This window comes from Caretta caretta, chromosome 5 (genome assembly GCF_965140235.1).
Source record: "Caretta caretta isolate rCarCar2 chromosome 5, rCarCar1.hap1, whole genome shotgun sequence".
NCBI lineage: Eukaryota > Metazoa > Chordata > Testudines > Cheloniidae > Caretta > Caretta caretta.
In genome coordinates, this window is record NC_134210.1 from 27,224,594 (window position 1) to 27,247,597 (window position 23,004).

The 23,004-nt window shown below is 40.7% G+C and overlaps 1 protein-coding gene across 3 annotated transcripts in view; it reads left to right on the plus strand.

Moving 5' to 3' along the window:
• WDR70 (WD repeat domain 70) overlaps positions 1-23,004 on the plus strand; it is a 271,500-nt gene that overhangs the window by 188,302 nt on the left and 60,194 nt on the right. For all 3 annotated transcript variants that reach the window (XM_048851706.2, XM_048851709.2, XM_048851708.2), the window contains exon 11: positions 15,786-15,885. In XM_048851706.2, coding sequence (XP_048707663.1) covers positions 15,786-15,885 — 100 coding nt within the window. The remainder of the gene's footprint in view (positions 1-15,785; positions 15,886-23,004) is intronic.

A 23,004-nucleotide genomic window follows, 5' to 3' on the forward strand; every position in this document is an offset into this window, starting at 1 on the left:
ACTGTTAGGAGAATATTTTGCAATACTATTGAGAACCCATGTTCCCAAAATAGGATTTTTGAAGTTTCTCTTGATTGATTCATTTTAAATAGTTTGAAACTATTTGGTATAGTTAATTCTGTCTGTGAGAAATCAGTAGATGGATGAGAAAGCAAAGGCAAAGGGCATTCTTGTCAGTGTGTCCTAGATCACAGCCTTTTGTAACACTGTCCATCCAGTCGACTTGCCCTCTTTGTCTGCAACTCCATTTAATCAAGTGTTTCAGGTATTTTAGCCCAGTTGTCTTCCCTGAGACCTTTAGATAAAATAATTGAATTTATGTGAATCAGCTTCTTACATCACTTTCAATGGAGAAAAGGGCCAGAGGTCTTTCACTTCCTGTTTGGTTATACCAGCCTGTGAATTGTTACAGTTAGTCTCTGTTGTTTTAAAAAAATGATTAACCGCCTCTCCCCTCAAAATTGAGAATTCATCAGATCAGGCTTTTCACATATGGTTCTTAAATTTTTTAGCATTGAAATAAATCTTTGTGAAAGAGCTTCATAATATGGCAGTAGGGTTCCTCACCACCGGGCAATATAAAGATGCAATTATTGAAATTAAGGATGATAAAAGATCTGTTACATCATCGATTCTTTTGCTCATGCAGGATTGTTTCCCACATTATATTTTCTCACTGCTGCTTGAAAAAGCTGTAGATTAAAGAAATATCTGTATTCAGTACTATTCAGAAATGCTACTATAATATGGCAGTGTGGAAATTCACTACTGGAATGTCTATATAAAATGTATAAACTACTGTTACTGGGTATAGGAGGACACATGACTGTGATTTTGGCAAAGAAATTAGAAAAATGGAAACAATGAAAAAATACACAGACATTTAGTACAGTTGAAAAAATGATCTATACACAGTGGATAAAGAAATATCACAATGTTCATAACCAATGATCACAGAAGTAGGAAAAATTGTACAAAGGAATCTTAAACGTGCTAATAATGCTTGAAAACATGTTTGAAAGGGAAAATAAGATTGCAGAGAAGGGTGAAATAATCATGGATAAACTCTAAGACCTAAAGTTTCATGAATCTTGTTTGGCATTGGTGAGACCACTTCTGGAATAATGTGTCTGCTTCCACCATTTAAAAAGGATGTTGAAAAATTGAAGAGTTCAGAAAAGGGCTAGAAGAATAATTCAAGATGTGGTAAGCACACATTACAGAGACTTAAGGAGTTTAGTATATTTAGGTTACTGAAGGGAAGCAAACTATGGACCGCGAGCCACATCCGGCCCACAGGACCCTTCTACCCGGCCCCTGAGCTCCAGGCGCAGAGGCTAGCCCTTGACCCCTCTCCTGCCGTTCCCCCTCCCCCGCAGCCTCAGCTCACTGCACCACCAGCGCAATCCTCTGGGCAGCGGGGCTGTGAGCTCTTGCCAGGCAGCGCAGCTGCAGAGCCGCGCCCTGACCCGGTGCTCTGTGCTGTGCGGTGGCGTGGCTGGCTCCAGCCAGGTGGCACGGCTGCCTGTCCTGGTGCTCTGGGCAGCCTGGCTGTAGCGCCGCCAGCCACCGGTGCTCCAGGCAGTGCGGTCAGGGGGCAGGAAGCAGGGGTTGGATAGAGGACAGGGGAGTTCGGGGTGGTGGTCAGAGGGTGGGGGTGTGGATGGGGTCAGGGCAGTCAGAGGGCAGGGAACAGGGGGGTTGAATGGGGGCAGGGGTCCCAGAGGGGCAGTCAGGAAGGAGAAGGGGGCCATCAGGGACAGGAGTTCCATGGGTGGTCAAGGAGAAGGGGTGGTTGGATGGGACAGGGGTCCCGGGTGGGGGCAATCAGGAATGAGAGGAGGGGTTGGATGGGGTGGCAAGGGGGCAGCCAGGGGCAGGGGGTCCAGGGGCGGTCAGGGGACAGGAAGGGTTGGATGGGACAGGGGTCCTGGGGCAGGCCGTCAGGGGGTAAGAAGCAGTGGAGGTCAGATAGAGGGTGAGGGCCGGGCCATGCCTGGCTGTTTGGGGCGGCACAGCCTCCCCTAACCAGCCCTCCATACAATTTTGGAAATCTGATGTGGCTGTCAGGCCAAAAAGTTTGCCCACCCCTGGTCTGTAACAACTTACCTAGGAAGAAGATACCACATGGCTCTTTAATCTAACAGACATAACCATGTCCAGTATTGGGAGTTGGAGTTAGAGGTAGATAATACAATTAAATATCTTTCACAGAGTTTGCAGAGATTGAGGCATGGATGAGAGCAAGATTAATATGTCTTCATCCAAATAAAACATAGGTGATACTGGTACGTTTGAAAAAGAAATTGGAAGATATGGCAAAACTATTGTCCCCCTCTGACTGAGGATATATCTTGGCTTTGTGTCAGTTGTGATCACAGTTCTGATTACATTGCCAAGTCTCTCTGGATGTGACCACCATTCATTGTGAACTGTGACAGCTTTTTTCAGGTACCACATTTCCTTTCTTTGCCCCCATAATTTATATCTTTGTCACCGCAGAATGAGAACATCTTGTATCTATTCAAAAGCTACAAATACTGCAGAATACAGCAGCACATTTATTAAATGAAACACATTTAATATAAATACTTTAAAAAGTAGCAATTTTCAACAAACCTGCCCAGCCTAAAGGTTTTAGGATCCCACATAAAATAAGGCTGCACCCTGAAAATGATATAAAATCTACAATGGGGTTCTGCATTTCTCTTTCAAAACTAATTTGCTCAGTTTCTCAGTAAAAAGATTGTTTTTCTAACTGCAAAGTCACCCTCAATATATTACTCTACTGAAGAAAATAACCCTGAATTGTAATACTAAATCAAGTACTCTAAAAGTGATTGAAGGTTGAACAAAAAGTTTTTGCAGACACTGGGAACAGTTGATGCAGTTTTCAAGGAAAATAACTCTTTGGCCTCTGGCCTCCTAACATATTTAACTATAGCCTAATCTTGTTTACTAATCATTGGCAAAACTTTTTTTTTTACACTAACATTACTGCTTGCATTTACAGCTAAAATTCCAGTTCTCTCCCTCTCTCTCAATCAGTTTCTGAACATTGTGCATTAACTCTTGTTTTATGTCTTTCCTTTAAGCGAACAAATTAGTGGCCAATTAGTGAATGGGGGTGAATTTAGATCATAAGAACAGCCATACTGGGTCAGACCAAAGGTCCATCTAGCCCAGTATCCTGTCTTCTGGACAATGTCAATGCCAAGTGGCCCAGAAGCAATGAACAGAACAGGTAATCATCAAGTGATCCATCCCCTCTCACCCATACCCAGCTTCTGGCAAACACAGGCTACGGACACCATACTGGCTAATAGCCATTGATGGACCTATCCTCCATGAATTTATCTAGTTCTTTTTTGAACCCTGTTATAGTCTTGGCCTTCACAACATCCTCTGGAAAGTAATTCCACAGGTTGACTGTGAGTTGTGTGAAAAAATACTTCCTTTTGTTTGTTGTAAACCTGCTGCTTATTAATTTCATTTGGTGACCCCTAGTTCTTGTGTTATGAGGAGTAAATAACACTTCCTTATTTACTTTCTCCACACCAGTCATGATTTTATAGACCTCTATCATATCCCCCCTTAGTCACCTCTTTTCCAAGCTGAAAAGTCCCAGACTTATTAATCTCTCCTCATACGGCAGCTGTTCCATACCCCTAATCATTTTGGTTGCCCTTTTCTGACCATTTTCCAATTCCAATATATCTTTTTTGAGATGGGGCAACCACATGTATGCAGTATTCAAGATATGGGTGTACCATGGATTTATATAGAGGCAATATAATATTTTCTGTCTTATTATCCTTTCATAATGATTCTCTAATCTCCTTGAGCATTTCAAAGTCACTATCACCATCCTGATCAGGTGGTCTGTAATATATCCCTACTGCAATATTCTTATTATTCAAGCATGGAATTACTATCCATAGTGATTCTATGGTACAGTTTGGTTCATTTAAGATTTTACTTCATTTAATTCTATGCTTTTTTTCCACATATAGTGCCACCCCTCCATCAGCACAACTTGTTCTGTCCTTCCAATATATTTTGTACCCTGGTATTACTGTGTCCCATTGATTATCTTCATTCCACCAAGTTTCTGTGATATCTATTATATCAATATTCTCATTTAATACGAGGCACTCTCGTTCGCCCATCTTATTATTTAGCCTTCTAGCATTGGTATATAAGCACTTGAAAAACTTGTCACTTTTTAGTTGTCTGCCATTACATGATGTAATTGAATGGAACTTTTTTTCTTTTGACTGCTTCTCATCAGATCCTACCTGCATTTTATCATCTTACATCCTCTCCTCCTTATTAGGACATAGGGAATCTCCACTTATAGATCCTCCCTTAAGATATGTCCAAACCATGTGCTCCTTCGCACCTGTTGGCTTTCCCCCAGCCCTTAGTTTTAAAAAGTATCACCAAATTGCTTCATAAACACACACCTATACACTCAGTTACCTAAGCCTAAATCTACCCATCATTGTGGAGTGCCATTTGTGTTATATAGACAGTTCATGTCATGTCAAGTCCCCAAATATTTGACAATAGTGACAGCTTTAGCACATTTCAGCAAAATCTACAGTAACACATTCTTTCCTTCTGAAAGTATTTAATATTAGTCCTAGCAAAAGAATTCTGGGATCCACGGAGGATGTCTTTATGACTTCCACATGACATTTTAAAGGTTTCACACCATATATCATGATCAGAATGAACTATTCATAGAATACAAGGTAAACCTTGCTCTAATTTATGAACAGATTAGGTGTAAATAAAACAATGGATAAGGCCAAAATATGCTATGATAGTTTACTGAACGCCAACAGTGTTTTCAGCACTGTAGAAAACAGAGAGTAAGACGCAGATCCCTACCCGAGGGAGGTTACAATTTAAAAAAGCCATGATAATTCAAGCATGTAATACACCAGATAACTAGAGGCTACATTTAATGAGACAAGCTTTGTGTGTTCTGTAGCACACCAAAACACACTTGTTCAGCAAATTAGAGTCAATTGGCCTTGTGGTTGACGTGCATTAAGGAATAATCGGCAAGGAGACAGGGAGCATAGCTGGTACATAAGCAAAGGAGGAAGTTCCAATGAGGTATCAAAAATGAGAGATGGGATAACAGGGCGAAGTGAGAGCAGCAACATAGGCAGGAGCACACTTTTGCAGAGTTTTAAGATGATAATGAAATTAAAAAGTCAGAGGAAGCCAGAGAGGATTCAAAAAGGGAAGCAACATGATCAGAGCAGCAAGTAAGGAATATATTCTGTGCACAAAGTTTGGATGGATTGAAGGGGAACAACATTGGAAGTACTGAAGTCGGAGAGGAGGAGATGATGGTTGGAGTATAATGAAGACAGGAGATGACCAGGCATTGAAAAAGCTGTTTCCCACAAATAAGTTGTCTCTATCCAGAAGCAAGGGAACCGGGATTCACATTGCAAAAAACCACTATCCCAAATAAAACACATTTGTCAATCCTAGAAGGAAGGAGCTAGACATGGTGATGCATATAAAGTTATGTTATACTTCAAAGATTCAAGGCACCTTCAGATTAACACAATGATACAAAAAATAAATGAGACTTTTGAACTTTTGACCATATTTCAAGGATACGTTTCAGTTAGTTGATGATTTTCCAAGTTTCTAATGCTTTTTTTAACACAACAGATTTGTTCTAGCCAAGGTTTTTTCCCCCTTTTCTTTTTGTGCCTAACATTTTGAAGCTATTTTAAAAACAGAGACATTAAATTTGAGGTGAATGGTGTAGAAAGTGGGGCCTGTAAGACACTGAGGAAGTTTTTTACTGTGCTAATCTCTTATTGAATTATAGAACTGCCGCAAGAAGAGATTACTTATTAATATTTTGCAATATTCTGCTATATTCCAGCTGCAAACACACAACCATACACAGTTATTCCCCTACCTACATCTCTGACGTCTCCCCTATATACCCTTTCACCCCCCTATGTTCCACGCAAGCTGACTTTTCCCTTTATTGTTCACTAATTTCCAACTTTATGTTCTCTTTGAGTATGTCTACGCAGTAAGATAAGTCCAGGCTTGAGCCTGGGCTCAACCCTAACCCCCTTCCATCCATACATCAATAGTGCTAATCAAGGGCTCAAACCTAGGGTCCCAGGACCCCGCAGGGCTGGAGGATCCAAGCCCATGTTAAGCAGGGACCTGGGGTCTGCACCCTATTGCTTTCCTGGACCCCAGCTTGACTCAGGTCCAGAAAGTTCTCTGGATATATCCCAGAGTTCCCAGCGGTGGAGGAGCAGTGCTGCAGGAAGCCAGCGCAGCAGCTGGAAGCACCATTACTGCCTAGCCAAGCATGCTCCCTGTTTCTGCTCCTCTCGTGGTGGCAGCGGCTCCTGCTCCAACTCCTCCTTGCTGCATGGAGCTTGCCCAGAGCCGGGACCAAAAGCTGACAGGCAGGAGGCAGCTCCTAGCTGTCAGGATGTTGGGGGGTCCTTACCCCTCTCCCACAGCCATGCTGAGCCAGGAGCTCTGCTGTTCCCCTTCCTTGAAGGGCAGCTGCTTGGTCCCTGCTCCACTCTCTGTCCCTTGCTCCTGAACCCCCGTGCCCTCCCTGGGGCTGCGTGTGCTATGATTAGGACCCTACCAAATTCATGGCCATGAAAAACGTGTCACGGACCATGAAATCTGGCCTCCCACTGTGAAATCTTTTGCGTGCTTTTATCCTATACCATACAGATTTCATGGGAGATTTAGTATTACAATTCAGGGTTATTTTCTTCAGTAGAGTAATATATTGAGGGTGACTTTGCAGTTAGAAAAACAATCTTTTTACTGAGAAACTGAGCAAATTAGTTTTGAAAGAGAAATGCAGAACCCCATTGTAGATTTTATATCATTTTCAGGGTGCAGCCTTATTTTATGTGGGATCCTAAAACCTTTAGGCTGGGCAGGTTTGTTGAAAATTGCTACTTTTTTAAATATTCAAACTTAAGATACCATATATGCTAACTTTTTCCCCCTTCCCATTTTCAACGATATGTTAGCTTGTAAAGGGAAAAACTTGTAAGTATCCCCAGGCACATAGGCTTTCTGGTTTAACTTCTGTGATTAAATACAAATAAATGTGTCTAAATCTGGGAGCCCTCGGCTAAATATCAAGGGTTGCTCTTCCAGTGCTGAAAGATTCAGTTTAATTGACCAATTAAATTGGCAGTAGTATAAATGTTTTACTCAGAAGAATCTAGATCCTACATTCATTTAGTGGAAATTTTGAGGGTGCAAGATCTAGGTTAGGCCAGATTCTTTTAAATGGTGTGATGGGGCAAGGCCAGATGGCTATAGAAAAGTAGTGGGAGATAGATATATTAGCTCCAGGCTAAACAAATCCCTGATACCAGGATAAGTTAAATGGCAGCTGCTCCAGGTCAATTAAGACACCTGGGGCCAATTAAGAACTTTCCAGAAGGCAGGGAGAATGCTAGGTTGATTGAGACACCTGAAGCCAATCAGGGACTGGCTGCTGAAACTAGTTAAAAGCCTCTCAGTCTGGTCGGGGTGGATGTCAGGAGCTGTGGGAGGAAGTTGTGCTGTTGGAGAGACTGAGCAATGCACACCATATCAGGCACAAGGAAGGAGGCCCTGAGATAAGGGTGAAGTGGAGCCTGAGGAAGTGGGGGCTGCTGTGGGGAAGTAGCCCAGGGAATTGTACGTGTCATGTTTCTAAAAGGTCAGCTACCATAGCTGATACTGTTAGGGTCCCTGGGCTGGAGCCCGGAGTAGAGGGCGGGCCCGGGCTCCCTTCTTTGGCCCCCACCCCCCGATTAATCACTGAGACTGGGAGACAACAGAGACTGTGCAAGGGAGGATAGCTTCTCCTCACCTCCCTCACTGGCTTATGATGAAAATGGCTCAGTAGACTGTGACCCTTGTCTCTAGAGAGAGAAGGGTTACATGGAGGGTCACAGTGAGCCTCTGAGGTTAGCGAAATCCACCAGGAAATGCGGGACCCACGGAGAGAAAGACAGAGCTTTGTCACAATGGTTAAATTCCATATCAGTTTGGTGTGATGGTCATTTGGTTATGGTTAATTTATTTGTAAGTATCCATGGTATTTTGCAAACACAAAATAAAGCATTTTAAATTACATGGTAATATTTAATAAATATTGAAGGATATTCATTTTCCAGAATAATTCACAGCGCATCTCAAATATATTATCACACATTCTGAAAACAACCTTTTTGTAGCTGATGTCATAAAATATGTGTTTGGGTGTTTAAGAATTGCACCAACAAAAACTTGTAGTTCTCATTTAAAATCTGCTCAATGTGTAGTGTCCAGAATAAGTATATTAATTTAGAAGTGACAATTTTAAATGTGCTTCCTAAGTGCATTGATTAAACTTAGGTTACACTATTCAGTTTCCAAGTAGTATAAGAAAAATTTACATCATTTCCCAAGCTTTCTTTATGTGTACGTCTAAGATGTACGTGCATTTCCGTCACATTTTAGGCGATATTTAGGACTCAATCCTGCAAAAAGCTGAGCAAATGAGCAACTTTACCTGTGTGAATATCTGGGCCCTTAATTTGTAAATATAGTATATTACACACGGAAAACTACGTTAAAAGAAATTATTATTAGTTTGCAAAGTCAAACTCTCTAAAAGTTTGGAAATGTCAGAATCAAGGTTGCCTGTGGAACCTAATTTATCCTACTTGTGCGTATGCATTATGATTCAGTCTTTAATTGCATAAAATCATGTTATTTTTTTTCCCACAGAACCACTGCCTCAGTCGGTGCACAGGATGGATGGTGCTAATTTAATGAACAGTTCTTCAGTTTTTCAATGTGTGGCCCTAGGCCTTATTTACTCCATGCTGTTTAAACCTGGAAGACAGAATTATTGAATTTCCTCATAGGCTTTTCTATGTTGCTCATCATTAAAGTGTTTGTGTGCTTCGCAAACATTAATTGTCTTCTCCCCAGCCCTGTGAGGTGATAGGGGTGTTACTATCCCCATTTTACAGAGGGGGGGCTGAGGCACGGAGACCATTCTATCCCATTTTACAGATGGGGAGCTGAGGCACGGAGACCATTCTATAGACAACCTTAATTGTTACATTTCCTAACTTTTGAGTGCTTGACTTTAAAACTTTAGTAATGTTTTTAATGTAGTTTGTTGTGTGTAATAACCTAGCTTTTTAAAAGCAAAGTGATCAAACAGAAATTGCATCATGTGGCATTGTATTGTCACCCACATGGGTCCTCAGGAGGGTTGGAAACTTAGGTCCATTGCACAGACCTCTGCCAGTTGAGCTAACAGAGTAACTGATAGCAATAGTAGATCGTCATCCTGTATGTGAACTAGCGCTAGAAGGGGATGAGACACACACTTTGCCAGTCGGTTCCACGATAATGCTGACAGCAGAGAAATTGAGACACTGAGGAATATTGGGTTCTGCTATAGGCTGCAGAGGGGAGTGTGCTCTAGTGGGTAGAGACCCTTCTGCCCTGTCCCCTCCAATCTGTCTGTTCCAGGCCTGTCTCTTAGATTCATAGATATTTAGGTCAGAAGGGACCATTATGATCATCTAGTCTGACCTCCTGCACAACGCAGGCCACAGAATTTCACCCACCACTCCTACAAAAAAAACCTCACGCCTATATCTGTGCTATTGAAGTCCTCAAATCATAGTTTAAAGACTTCAAGGAGCAGAGAATCCTCCAGCAAGTGACCCGTGCCCCATGCTACAGAGGAAGGCGAAAAACCTCCAGGGCCTCTTCCAATCTGCCCTGGAGGAAAATTCCTTCCCGACCCCAAATATGTCGATCAGCTAAACCCTGAGCATATGGGCAAGATTCATCAGCCAGATACTACAGAAAATTCTTTCCTGGGTAACTTGGATCTCACCCCATCTAAAAGCCCATCACAGGCCATTGGGCCTATTTACCATGAATATTTAATTACCAAAACCATGTTATCCCATCATACCATCTCCTCCATAAACTTATTGAGTTTAATCTTAAAGCCAGATAGATCTTTTGCCCCCACTGGTTCCCTCGGAAGGCTGTTCTAAAACTTCACTCCTCTGATGGTTAAAAACCTTCGTCTAATTTCTAGTCTAAATTTCCTAGTGGCCAGTTTATATCCATTTGTTCTTGTGTCCACATTGGTACTGAGCTTAAATAATTCCTCTCCCTCTCCAGTATTTATCCCTCTGATATATTTATAGAGAGCAATCATATCTCCCTTCAACCTTCTTTTAGTTAGGCTAAACAAGCCAAGCTCCCTGAGTCTCCTTTCATAAGACAAGTTTTCCATTCCTCGGATCATCCTAGTAGCCCTTCTCTGTACCTGTTCCAGTTTGAATCAATCCTTCTTAAACATGGGAGACCAGAACTGCACACGGTATTCCAGGTGAGGTCTCACCAGTGCCTTGTATAACGGTAGTAAAACCTCTTTATCCCTACTGGAAATACCTCTCCTGATGCATCCCAAGACTGCATTAGCTTTTTTCACAGCCATATCACATTGGCGGCTCATAGTCATCCTATGATCAACCAATACTCCAAGGTCCTTTTCCTCCTCCGTTACTTCTAATTGATGCGTCCCTAGCTTATAACTAAAATTCTGGTTATTAATCCCTAAATGCATGACCTTACACTTCTCACTATTAAATTTCATCCTATTACTATTACTCCAGTTTACAAGGTCATCCAGATCCTCCTGTAGGGTATTCCTGTCCTTCTCTAAATTGGCAGTACCTCCCAGCTTTGTATCATCCGCAAACTTTATTAGCACACTCCCACTTTTTGTGCCAAGGTCAGTAATAAAAAGATTAAATAAGATTGGTCCCAAAACCGATCCTTTAGGAACTCCACTGGTAACCTCCCTCCAGCCTGACAGTTCACCTTTCAGCAGGACCCGTTGTAGTCTCCCCTTTAACCAATTCCTTATCCACCTTTCAATTTTCCTATTGATCCCCATCTTATCCAATTTAACTAATAATTCCCCATGTGGCACGGTATCAAATGCCTTACTAAAATCTAGGTAAATTAGATCCACTGCGTTTCCTTTGTCTAAAAAATCTGTTACTTTCTCAAAAAAGGAGATCAGGTTGGTTTGGCATGATCTACCTTTTGTAAAACCATGTTGTATTTTGTCCCATTTACCATTGACTTCAATGTCCTTAACTACCTTCTCCTTCAAAAATTTTTTCAAGACCTTGCATACTACAGATGTCAAACTAACAGCCTATAATTACCCAGATCACTTTTTTTCCCTTTCTTAAAAATAGGAACTATGTTAACAATTCTCCAATCATACGGTACAACCCCTGAGTTTACAGATTCATTAAAAATTCTTGCTAATGGGCTTGCAATTTCTTGTGCCAATTCCTTTAATGTTCTTGGATGAAGATTATCTGGGCCCCCCGATTTAGTCCCATTAAGCTGTTTGAATTTCGCTTCTACCTCAAATATGGTAATGTCTACCTCTATATCCTCATTCCCATTTGTCATGCTACCATTATCCCTAAGATCCTCTTTAGTCTTATTAAAGACTGAGGCAAAGTATTTGTTTAGATATTGGGCCATGCCTAGATTATCCTTGACCTCCACTCCATCCCCAGTGTTTAGCGGTCCCACTTCTTCTTTCTTTGTTTTCTTCTTATTTATATGACTATAGAACCTTTTACTATTGCTTTTAAGTCGCTTTGCATGGTCCAACTCTACTTGACTTTTAGCCTGTCTCACTTTATCCCTACATGTTCTGACCTCAATAAGGTAGCTTTCCTTGCTGATCCCTCCCTTCTTCCACTCCCTGTATGCTTTCTCCTTTTTCTTAATCACCTCTCTGAGATGCTTGCTCATCCAGCTTGGTCTACAACTCCTGCCTATGAATTTTTTCCCCTTACTTGGGATGCAGGCTTCCGATAGCTTCTGCAGCTTTGATTTAAAATAATCCCAGGCCTCCTCTACCTTTAGATCCATAAATTCTTCAGTCCAATCCACTTCCCTAACTAATTTCCTTAATTTTTGAAAGTCAGCCCTTTTGAAGTCAAAAACCCTAGCTTCAGATTTATTTTTATTAATCCTTCCGTTCAGTTTGAACTGAATTAGCTCATGATCACTTGAGCCAAGATTATCCCCTACGACCATGTCTTCTATGAGGTCCTCACTACTCACCAAAACCAAATCTAAAATGGCATCCCCTCTAGTCGGTTCATCAACTACTTGATGAAGGAATCCATCAGCTATCGCATCTAGGAAAATCTGAGCCCTATTATTATTACTAGCACTCGTCCTCCAGTCTATATCTGGGAAGTTAAAGTCTCCCATGATCACACAGTTTCCATTAGTATTTACTTTATTTTCTTCCTCAACCCTGGCTCCTTTTCTCAGTCCCAATTTCCTTCCAGTCCCAGTCTCTATTCCTGAGGCTTTTCATCCCAGTCTCCTGCCCAGCCAGCCCTTGTTTCCCCTTCCTGTCGAACTGCTTCTGTCCAGCGTCCTGTCCAGCGAGTTCCAGTTCCTTACTACCGGGTCTTTGTCCAGTGTCTCTCTTTCTTCTCCAACTAGCTCCTAGCTGCTGTCTCCAGGCTCCTCATCCAATCTCAGTATTTTCTCTCTCCCTGTCTCCGCCCTCCACAAATACCTCCTGGTTCTTTGTCCCAGTCTCCTTGTCCAGCTGGTCCCATTTCTGTTCACCTACTCCTCGCCCCAGTCTCCTTGTCCAACTGGTCCCAGTCTTTCCCTTCTTCCCTCCAGCTCCTCATCCAACCTCAATGTTTCATCCCCCTAGCCTGTTGGATCTCAGTCTCCACCTCACAAACAGCTCCCAGTCTCATTGCCCAATCAGTCCCAATGTCCTTTCCCTCCAACTCCCAGTCACAGTTTCTCTCTCTACCTCCAATCCCAGTCTAACTAGATTCCTTTTCCCTCATCCTGGTCTTTTGTCCCCACTATATTCAAATCAGACAGCTTTCTCCTCCACGCTAACTGGGTGCCATCAAGGAGTAAAGGGATCATTGAGAGCACAGGAGAGAACCTGCTGTCAGGTCCAGTATCTTGCCCCATCCTGACTCAGATCAGCCAGGAGTTGCAATTACAGGAATCTGAGCTCCCACCGTCATGGGTTGGATCATGGTCTCTCACTGTGTGGAATCTTAGATTTTAACTGTTAAAATTGAAGTCTCTACTGAGCATATGCAAAAGTGTAGTTTTTTAAGGGCTTATAACTTGGCCACATTTGAGTGGATTTTCACAAGGATAGCAAAAGGTATAGTAGACCTGACACATAGGCTACCCTCCATCAAATTTCAAGCACCTGCTCCAATGTATAGGCACACTAAAGTATTTCAGAGAAAAGGTTTCAAGAATCTTTTATCATGTTCAAAACACTGTTTCTCACTAGCCTTGTTGTTGGAGACAACTAGACTATTTTGGCTGGAATTTTTTTTAAAAAAATTCAGCCTGAGGCAGACGTCCAACATGAAGAATTTTAACCCAAATGGTTAAAGTTTGGCAGAATTGTAAGCAAGTGAAAACAGGTCTTATAGTAGGAAGTGGCAGACAACCTTAATTCTAGCTGCCTACGATTAAATTTATCTATGGAATCTTCCATACTGAAGGATTTAAAAACATGCACATGTAAGAATTACTTTTGTCATCTTACATGAACTGTATTCAAGCTCTTTTCTACGTGAACACTTAGTTTATGACCAGTTTGGGTGTGAATCTACCCCACACTAGCCTGGTTCACACTATCTGGTCATGTAGACCCTGCTCACACCCACCAACAGTTTCTTTGTGCACTTTGATTTAGACATGGGGTTCTCACAACAAATGTTCTGGTGGCCTCAGAGTGCGGATATCAGCTCTTGCTGGTGGCCGCTCTAACAATTTTTCCTAAAATACTTAATTAACTTTAGGAAAAACAAATGAATATGCACATATACATGTCCAAATCATTGTAATTTATTTATGTAGGATTTTTTTTGGAGAATCAATCATAAAAATAATGTACAGTTGTCTCTATTCTTTACTGGACCTAAACAGAATAGAAACACAAATAAGGTGCTTTGCACGTTCTTGTCTTTTTTCTTATTGTTTCTGTTGCTTTTTTTTAGACTTGCTAGCTACTAAGTCTGCTGTGAAAAGTGATATTTATTAACAAACATACAGATATCACTTTTCACTGAAGACATACTCAGCCCTGGCAATCCTGGGGACAAATTGAGCCCTGGATGGGGAGGTGGGTATGGAGGCAGCAGGAGCCGGGGCAGTGGGGCACTAGGGGAGGCAGTGGAGGCCAGAGGTGATGGGAGGGATGGTGAGCTCGGGGAATGGAGCCCAAAGCCCCGTGGCTGGAGCCTGCCACCCCAGGGCTGAAGCCCGACCCCCACCTCCTCTGGGAAAGTGGGGAACTCACCTGCTGCCTGCTCTTCCAGCATTTGTGCGTCCAGAGAGGGGCCTCTGCTTTGCCCCGTCCCCACCTCCCCACCAATAACCACCCAGAAGGCTGTGCCTGCAAGAAAAGTCCCTGGTGGCTACATGCGTCCATGGTTGCCGCATCTGAGAAACACTGATCTAGACCCATTTCAAAGCAGGTTAGATCAAAACACACTAAGGAACTGTTAGTGTATATCAGTGGATCCACATGGACAATTAATGCAGCATTCTAGTGGAGAGTAGATTTACATCCCAGTTTGCTGCAAACTATATGTTTGTGTAGACAAGCTCCAAGAATATCAGAAATGCAGCTTTGTCTGGGTAGCAAGTAATTTTTCTTTAACAGAGTATATCTGTACACAACATTTAAGGACAGAAAATAAAGAAGGATGCATTTTCTAAATGAAAGATCCGGGGAAGTTAATTAAGTGGAACGTAAATTTGTGAAAAGTGCTTTGGTATCTTTAATAGTTTGGACCTTTGTTTTAAGCAAGGAAGGGAGAACCTGGGTTTTGTGAAACCTGTACAACTTTTTGTAGTTTGAGGTTTCACAGAACGTTTTTTGAATTTCACAAAATATTTTTCCCTTTTTAATATAAGGACATTTCAAGACAAAAGCGGATTGTCTTGGTTAAATAAAAGTCTGTTCTATGCAAGCAAAAGATTCATGTATAAAAGTAATTCCTGCCCCTTTTTCTAGGACTGTCAGGGGAATATAGTTAAAAAACAAAAATATACAGCATTCCCAAACTTGAGTTTTGCAGGTGCAAAATGGAACTCAAACCTCAGAATATTTGAGTTTTATTCTAAATCTATAATCTATGAGCTTTGGCAGATTCTAAATTTGGCAAAAGAAATTCTCCCAGTCCTCCTTTAAGTCTTATCCAAAATATTTATAATGCATTTTGACATTTCTAAACTGTAAACCTGCTATAGGAGTGATGAGAACTGAGTGTCTTGTAATAAAAAATATTTTAATCACAGTCTTTTATTTCTTATCAATGTGAGTTACATGTGGGTATTGATTGTATATAGATGTGTAATTGTTTTCCTGTACTATAAAATGAAATATAGTAAAAAGTTAAAATGTGCCTTTAAAACCATTATCATCGTCGTCATCTATGCAAAAGGAACATTTTTAAAAGATTATAGAAATGTGTACTTTTTTCCCCCTCCTTGACTCGAAAATGGTTTTCTAAAAAAAAAAAAAAAAAAGGCAGGAAATATAATAAAGAATGCTTAATGTTGTAAGGACATAAGTATATTCAGTCTGGAAGTAACAAAGTTTTTATATATGTTATTTTCTTGACAAACAGGTTCATACAAAGTTCCACTGCAGGCAGGCACATGCTCCTGGCACTGAAACTTCATGCTTGACGTTTTCCTATGATGGTACTGTCCTTGCTAGTCGAGGAGGTAGGTAAATAAAAAGCTCTTTGATGTATGTTGCTTAATGAAAGATAAGTTTAGGTTTCCGCTAATTATTAACTAATGTGGGAAAGAAATTCTGGCCATTTTAAATCATACCACCTAGAGGTAATTCTTCATACTAGGAAAATAATACATTGAAATCAGAAGTTAGCTATTCTCTGGATTTTTTTTTAAAATCTGAAATACTTCACAAATCTTAATTTTCATTACCATACCTTACTCTAAAATTGTGTTTCATCAGCAGTTCTGAACATGGATGGGGGGAGCATGTCCAACTTCCTAAGGGAGTGCGGCAAGGCTTCTCACTCACTGGGTCACAACATCTCTACTGCCCCTCCGTCATGAATAAATTTGAGTGAGTGACTCTGTGAACTGTTGCGTAGGGATGCAGTGCCACTCAGATGTGGTCCAGCCTCTCTTCCATCAAAATGTAAGGGCACCTGGGCCAAATTTGAGTGAATGGGTTTGCAATCTGGCACACTGCATCACAGTCCCCACTAGCATTCATCAGTGCTGAAATTAAGGAGTACTGCCCTGAAAACGTTGTAGATGTTATGTGCTTTTAAACATTTCCTAGTCTATGCACAGCAGGATCAAAAGACTGGTTTATTTAAAGTAGAAGCTCCTTTATTGGAATCACTGTATTAATGGCTCCAGTTCCATATAGATTACATTGGAAAGTCCTGTTTTGTAAGGTGAAGGGAGGGCATGAATCAGAAAATGTTGAGAACACCTGCGGTACATTTATGGAAGGAAATTTATAAAAATAATTAAGGGAAATTGTAGAAGAAAATGATTTAATTTATTTTGCTATGTTTTTATTGTACAAATTCAAATTTTTTTTAATCCAAGCAATAATAATCCACCAAAATCAGAAATTTTAAATTTGAATAAAATAAACACACAAAATTAACTAATAAGAATTTTTCAAAATTAATACAAAGTGTTTAAAAGTATCAACTTTTTTCATTTGTTCTTTGTGGAAAAGCCTCCAACAGTATTCACTTCATATTGTTTACTGTTTATTCTCTCCCCAGTTCACTTGTCTATACACTGTAATTTTTTGTCATTGGATTGTATTTTATCTAATTTGTATTGTAAACACCATGAAAAGGGGAGCTTCTTATTTGCCTGTAAAGTGTTGTCAATCTCTGTGCTCCTGTATAAATAATGGCACATTTATAAATGGTTCTCTGAGTCTCCTCTGTTGTTATAGGCTGAGTTTTTCAAAGCTGCCTATCATGCTCTAATTAGACTTTCTCCTTATGCCATTCATTTTCTTCATTTGTCCTTCCACGTGATACCTTCCTTCTGAGGATATTTTCTTAAGTTCCGTATTTGTGAATTTATTAAACTTGCTCAGTAGCCTTTTGCCGTTTTTTACTGTGGTGTTGTACTTCCCTCCCCCATGTTCTTCCCATCCTTATTTGTCCCCAGAATGTGTATCTGGATGATCAGGCATCCAGATGACTAGTCAGACTATGCCTAACTTACTTAATCATCAGTCTGTCACATTTCAGTCTAAATTGTATAAAAACTTGATTTATACTATTGTGGGATTTAAGCATAAGAAATGGCTCCTTAGTGTGTTTAAAAATATTACCTTAATATACAGTACTTGCCTGGTTAGATGATTTTTTTAAACTCTGTATATCTGCTATACTAAAATGAGAAGGATTCATGCTTTATTTTAAATTCTTTGTTTGGTTAATGTTTTAATATAAGTATTGCTTTGGATCTGTACCAATAAAAGCAGGTGTGGATCCAGCAGTCATAGATTAGCATGGGGATCAAAGAGAGGATCATTGTTTGGGTGAGTGGGGACTTTCACTGAAAGCCTGATTGCCTCCCCTGCATCTGATGTAGATTCTGAGTCAGAGATGAGGGAGATGAGGCACAGCTCAGCTGCAGGCACAGGGGAAAAGGAACAGCAGGAGAGTTGCTTATGGGAGTTCCTGGCTTCGTTCTTGTCAGTTATTAGCTAACAACCTGACAGAAATTTAAGAAAGTGATATTTACACACATTTCATTACTTTAAAAAAGCATGTTTGGCAACGTTTTCTTATCTTAACAATAAAGAGTGATTCAACAGTGTAGCTACTAATCTATCATAAAAATAAAACTGAGTTTTATATGCTGGTATTATATAGAACTTACAGTGAACTTCTCTTCTTGTTTATGAGATAAAAATCTCTGAAAAGTCATGTGTGGATCAATACATTTCTTTGGTGTATCACCTCAGAGGTGAACAACTCTTAGGTCTGGGACTCTTAAATAGTCAACTTATAAATGAAAACCAGTGCATCATGACTTCATGTAACTAAATTCAATGAAACCTATTCACCTCTGCGCTATCAGATAGCATGTGCAAATATGTGCTACCTGTATGGCTCAGAGATGAATATACTTCTTTTTTCCCCCCTCAATTTTTGACCATCTCCCATTTAAAATATTTAGAAGGAAAAACTGTTTCATTCAGAACTTCTTGATGAATATGAAGAGATTCCAGATACAGTATTTCTGATTAATACATTTAGAGAGTGTGTAACGATAATATTGGCCATGATTTTTAAAAATTTGGTCTATACAGACTTCTGTTTTGATGAATAGCAAGATGAATTGTTCCTTAAGATAAATACTGACCAAAGCAAATCTAAAGTTAATATTTGCTTAAGTATATAAACTTGACATTCACCTCAATAAAATGCCAATATTTATTGGCACTAATGGATATTATATAGCTGTCACCAGTTTTTAATATCTGATTTTTAAATCAAGATGGATGTTTTCCTAAAAAAAGTCCTCTAGTTCAAACATACATTAATTCAGGGAAGTCTTACAGTCTGTGTTATACAGGAGGTCAGACTAGATGATCATTGTGGTTCCTTCTTGCCTTATAATCTATGAATTTATGGAGCTCAGAGGGCTTTCTGGAAGGATTGGAGTTTTAGCAGTCATAGTTTCTTCATGGATAGAGAAGCAATTATTCTTAAACACAATGTCAAGTGGGATGGTCTGTTGGAAGGGTAAAGTCTGGAGGACCAGATCATCCTGAGAGACATAGAAGATGGTGTAAGTGTAGAAATGTGAAATAATTTCTCTCCCAGGTCCATGTTCTGTCATTTAGCTTTTGGCCCATCGGAGGGAGTGATGAGCAGCGTCTGTCTCCTGGGTAGCTCCTTAATTGGCCTTCTCCAGCCTGGTGTGCATGAGCCATTGCACAAGTACAGGGCTGTGACCTTGCCCCCTTTGAGGTGATGTACATTTCAAGGGTGCAACAGCATTGGAGCTCCTGCATTGCTCAGAGAAAACGGTGATCTCAGGCACGCTTTCATTCCATTTTTCTCACACATGTAAGGGCCAGAAAATATTTAGATGGTGTTAAAGATATGTTTTTGTTTTCATACATTTAATATTTTGATGTTCTCTTGTGTTAACCTTTTTATGTAAATAGCTTTCCTGTGTGTTTTAAATAATTTTATCTCATTCTATAAACTTTGTTGTTAGTGCAGAGAAATGAATCTTTTCCAGTGATTTTTGTGATGATTCAGTTGTTATCCTTGGATCTGTGCATTCAGAAAGAGACTTGAGGGAAACTGCCACAGCTCTAAAGTGTTGAGCCTTTCAGGCACTAGCACAACAGCCTTATGCAACACACGCTCCGTGACTTAGGCTGAGCCATGCATGTCCAGGTCAATTGCTTTCCTGGCTGATGTCAGCAGTGGAGCTCCCTGGAGATTATCACATGGTTCACTTTCCAATTTATGCAGTACTCTTGCTTCACAGTATCTCTCTCACCTTTCTGTATCCTATACAGTCTTTCTGATCAGCATTTTCTCCTGTCCCATCAGCATGTAGGTTCTAACTTGACTGAAGGCTGTTTGCAAAAGACCTATCTTGGCTCAGCAAAAACGAAGACATTATTCTGGGAGCTCTCTGTGAACTGTGACAAATTTGGATCTAAACCCTAGTAGGAATGACAGTGGCTGATTCCATCATGCTAAGAGTCTGGCCACAAATAATCACATGGACCAGGGAACCTGTTTGTAATCCCACCCTGGGATCCTTATGCTGCTTATTGGCATAGTAGAAAATAGTCAGAGGCATTGTGTTTCTTGGTAACTATATAAAATCATCCCAGCTTCTCAGGAGAAGTCTGCCATAAGCACTGTTCCCTCTAAGCTGTGTGCATGTGCACAAACACCGTGTGCACAACAAGAAATTTTTTGCGCACACGGCCTGTCAAAAATTAGAGGGAACATTGGCCATAACGACTTAAAATTTTAAGTGGGAAAAACCTGTGATGTGGTATGCTCAAGCCTAGTGTGAATTCTTCTGAATGCCCCATTTGAAAAACTGCTTGACTGCCTTCTTTCTTCCTTTGAGGCTAAATTTAAAAACTTATTCCGTTTGGCTTCATCTGGCAGTTATTTTAGTCTGTCGTGAACTAGTTGAAGGTAGACTAGTGTTTCTCCAGCCCCAGTAGGAATTGATACATTTAGAAATCATTATTAAATAAACCCTGGTGTTGTGGGATAATAATATAGTAATTTTCCAGGTGGCGGTGACTTCACCTCCAAGTGTGAGTTTGGAGTACCAGTGTCTGATCCACATTCATATTAAATTTTCATTGATAAGGTAGTTCTATGGATGCATCCTAAATTTATTCTAAAGTGTTCTACCTTAATAACCAAGTCATTCTAACAACATTTCTTCCACACAGAATCATAGAATATCAGGGCTGGAAGGGACCTCAGGAGGTCATCTAGTCCAACCCCCTGCTCAAAGCAGGACCAATCTCCAACTAAATCATCCCAGCCAGGGCTTTGTCAAGCCTTAAAAACTTCTAAGAAAGGAGATTCCACCACCTCCCTAGGTAACGCATTCCAGTGTTTCACCACCCTCCTAGTGAAAAAGTTTTTCCTAATATTCAACCTAACCTCCTCCACTGCAACTTGAGACCATTACTCCTCGTTCTGTCATCTGCTGCCACTGAGAACAGTCTAGATCCATCCTTTTTGGAACCCCCTTTCAGGTAGTTGAAATCAGCTATCAAATCCCCCCCCACACTCATTCTTCTCTTCCGCAGACTAAACAATCCCAGTTCCCTCAGCCTCTCCTCATAACTCATGTGTTCCAGTCCCCTAATCATTTTTTGTTGCCCTCCGCTGGACGTTTTCTAATTTTTCCACATCCTTCTTGTAGTGTGGGGCCCAAAATTGGACACAGTACTCCAGATGAGGCCTCACCAATGTCGAATAGAGGGGAATGATCACGTCCCTCGATCTGCTGGCAATGCCCCTACTTATACATCCCAAAATGCCATTAGCTTTCTTGGCAACGAGGGCACACTGCTGACTCATATCCAGCTTCTCATCCACCGTAACCCCCTAGGTCCTTTTCTGCAGAACTGCTGCCTAGCCATTCGGTCCCTAGTCTGTAGCGGTGCATGGGATTCTTCCTTCCTAAGTGCAGGACTCTGCACTGGTCCTTGCTGAACCTCATCAGGTTTCTTTTGGCCCAATCCTCTGATTTGTGTAGGTCCCTCTGTATCCTATCCCTATCCTCCAGCGTATCTACCTCTCCTCCCAGTTTAGTGTCATCTGCAAACTTGCTGAGGGTGCAATCCACACCATCTTCCAATGCCCATCCCAACAAGACCTTTCTCCAGAAACTGAATGTGAAAATGACTTTGGACTTTTATCTGGAACTGACCAAAGCCCTGCAAAAGTCTTTCTAGCCTCTTCTTTTCACACCAATACAGTAGGTTTTGCTGTTAGCAAGAGAGAGATGTCTAAATAACTGTCTGATTGCATTTCTGCATGCTACAGCTTGGCAGGTCTGCAACTTAAAGATCATGTCAAGGCTCATTCCATTAGAGACAGAGCAGCCTTGGATGCTAGCCTCAGATCTGTCCCTATCCAAGAAATTTGCAAAGCAGCCAAATGGCATTCTTTGCACACATTAACAAAGCACTGGTGCTTTAGTTTTAGCATCTAGACAATAATTATTGTTTTTCATATTACAGAAACAAACACTTTGGTAGTATTGGGATGGGCACTATTAGAAAATCCTAAAATAAATAGATATTCCGAAGTTAGGGAATTCAAAACCCTTGTTCTCTTTTCCCTCCCCCCGCCTTTCCAACCAACATAGATTTATTACTCTGGTCAAAATATTTTTATTTAAATTTGCCACTTTTCAACAAGCTTTCATGTTGAAGAGGTATCTTAGTCCTTCGTATTTTGTTTACACACACATACACGCTTCTGCTTTCATTCAAAAATATGCCACTTACCTTGATTTTCTTTTGTTATTGTCCATTACCCATTTTCCATTATATTTTATTTCAGTTACCCTCTTTAAGCTCTTTAGTCTCCATGAGCGGGAATCCACAATGATGAATATCTTCGGAGAAAAGAAAATGACTTCCCTCTAATTCTTGTGCCCTGGTTGTGTGCATTTCTGTGCATTACCACTCACCCAACCCCTCCCATCAGAGTTCAGGGGAATTCTGTAACTTCTTATCTAGATTTAACCTTGTACTTTTTAAAATTACTTTTATATGCAAATTCTTCTTCTCACCTTTTGTAAGGAACTGACCTGGAATGCAAGGAGGTCAGCTAGTTGCCTTAGTGAGGGTTCTGTAATATGCAGGACCCTGTTGGTGCCTCAGAGACTCAAAATTCTAGAACTATGAGAATTTCTGCCTCCTCTCATCCTGGAAATATGTACTTCAGAGTAATAATCCATAAATATGCACATCTCTCTACTCACAAGAATTACAGGTAACTACCCTTTTTTAACAGGTCGTTAATATGACATAACTACCAAAAGGGAATAAATAGCATAACTTTGATTGACTTGCTGATTCATACCACATTTATCAAAGACACATGACAACAGCTATAAATGACTTATTGTGAAGTAGTTCTGACTTTTAAAGTCACAATTGTATTGGAGGGGCTGTCCTGCAGTGTGTCTCCCACAAGGAATTCTGGCTGATTCTCTCAGAATTTCAGTAGGAACAGGAGCGTACACAGGAATAGTGCCATTTTTGAAGGGGCACTTCCTGTGCCCCCCGCGGCTGGAGGAACTGCCTCC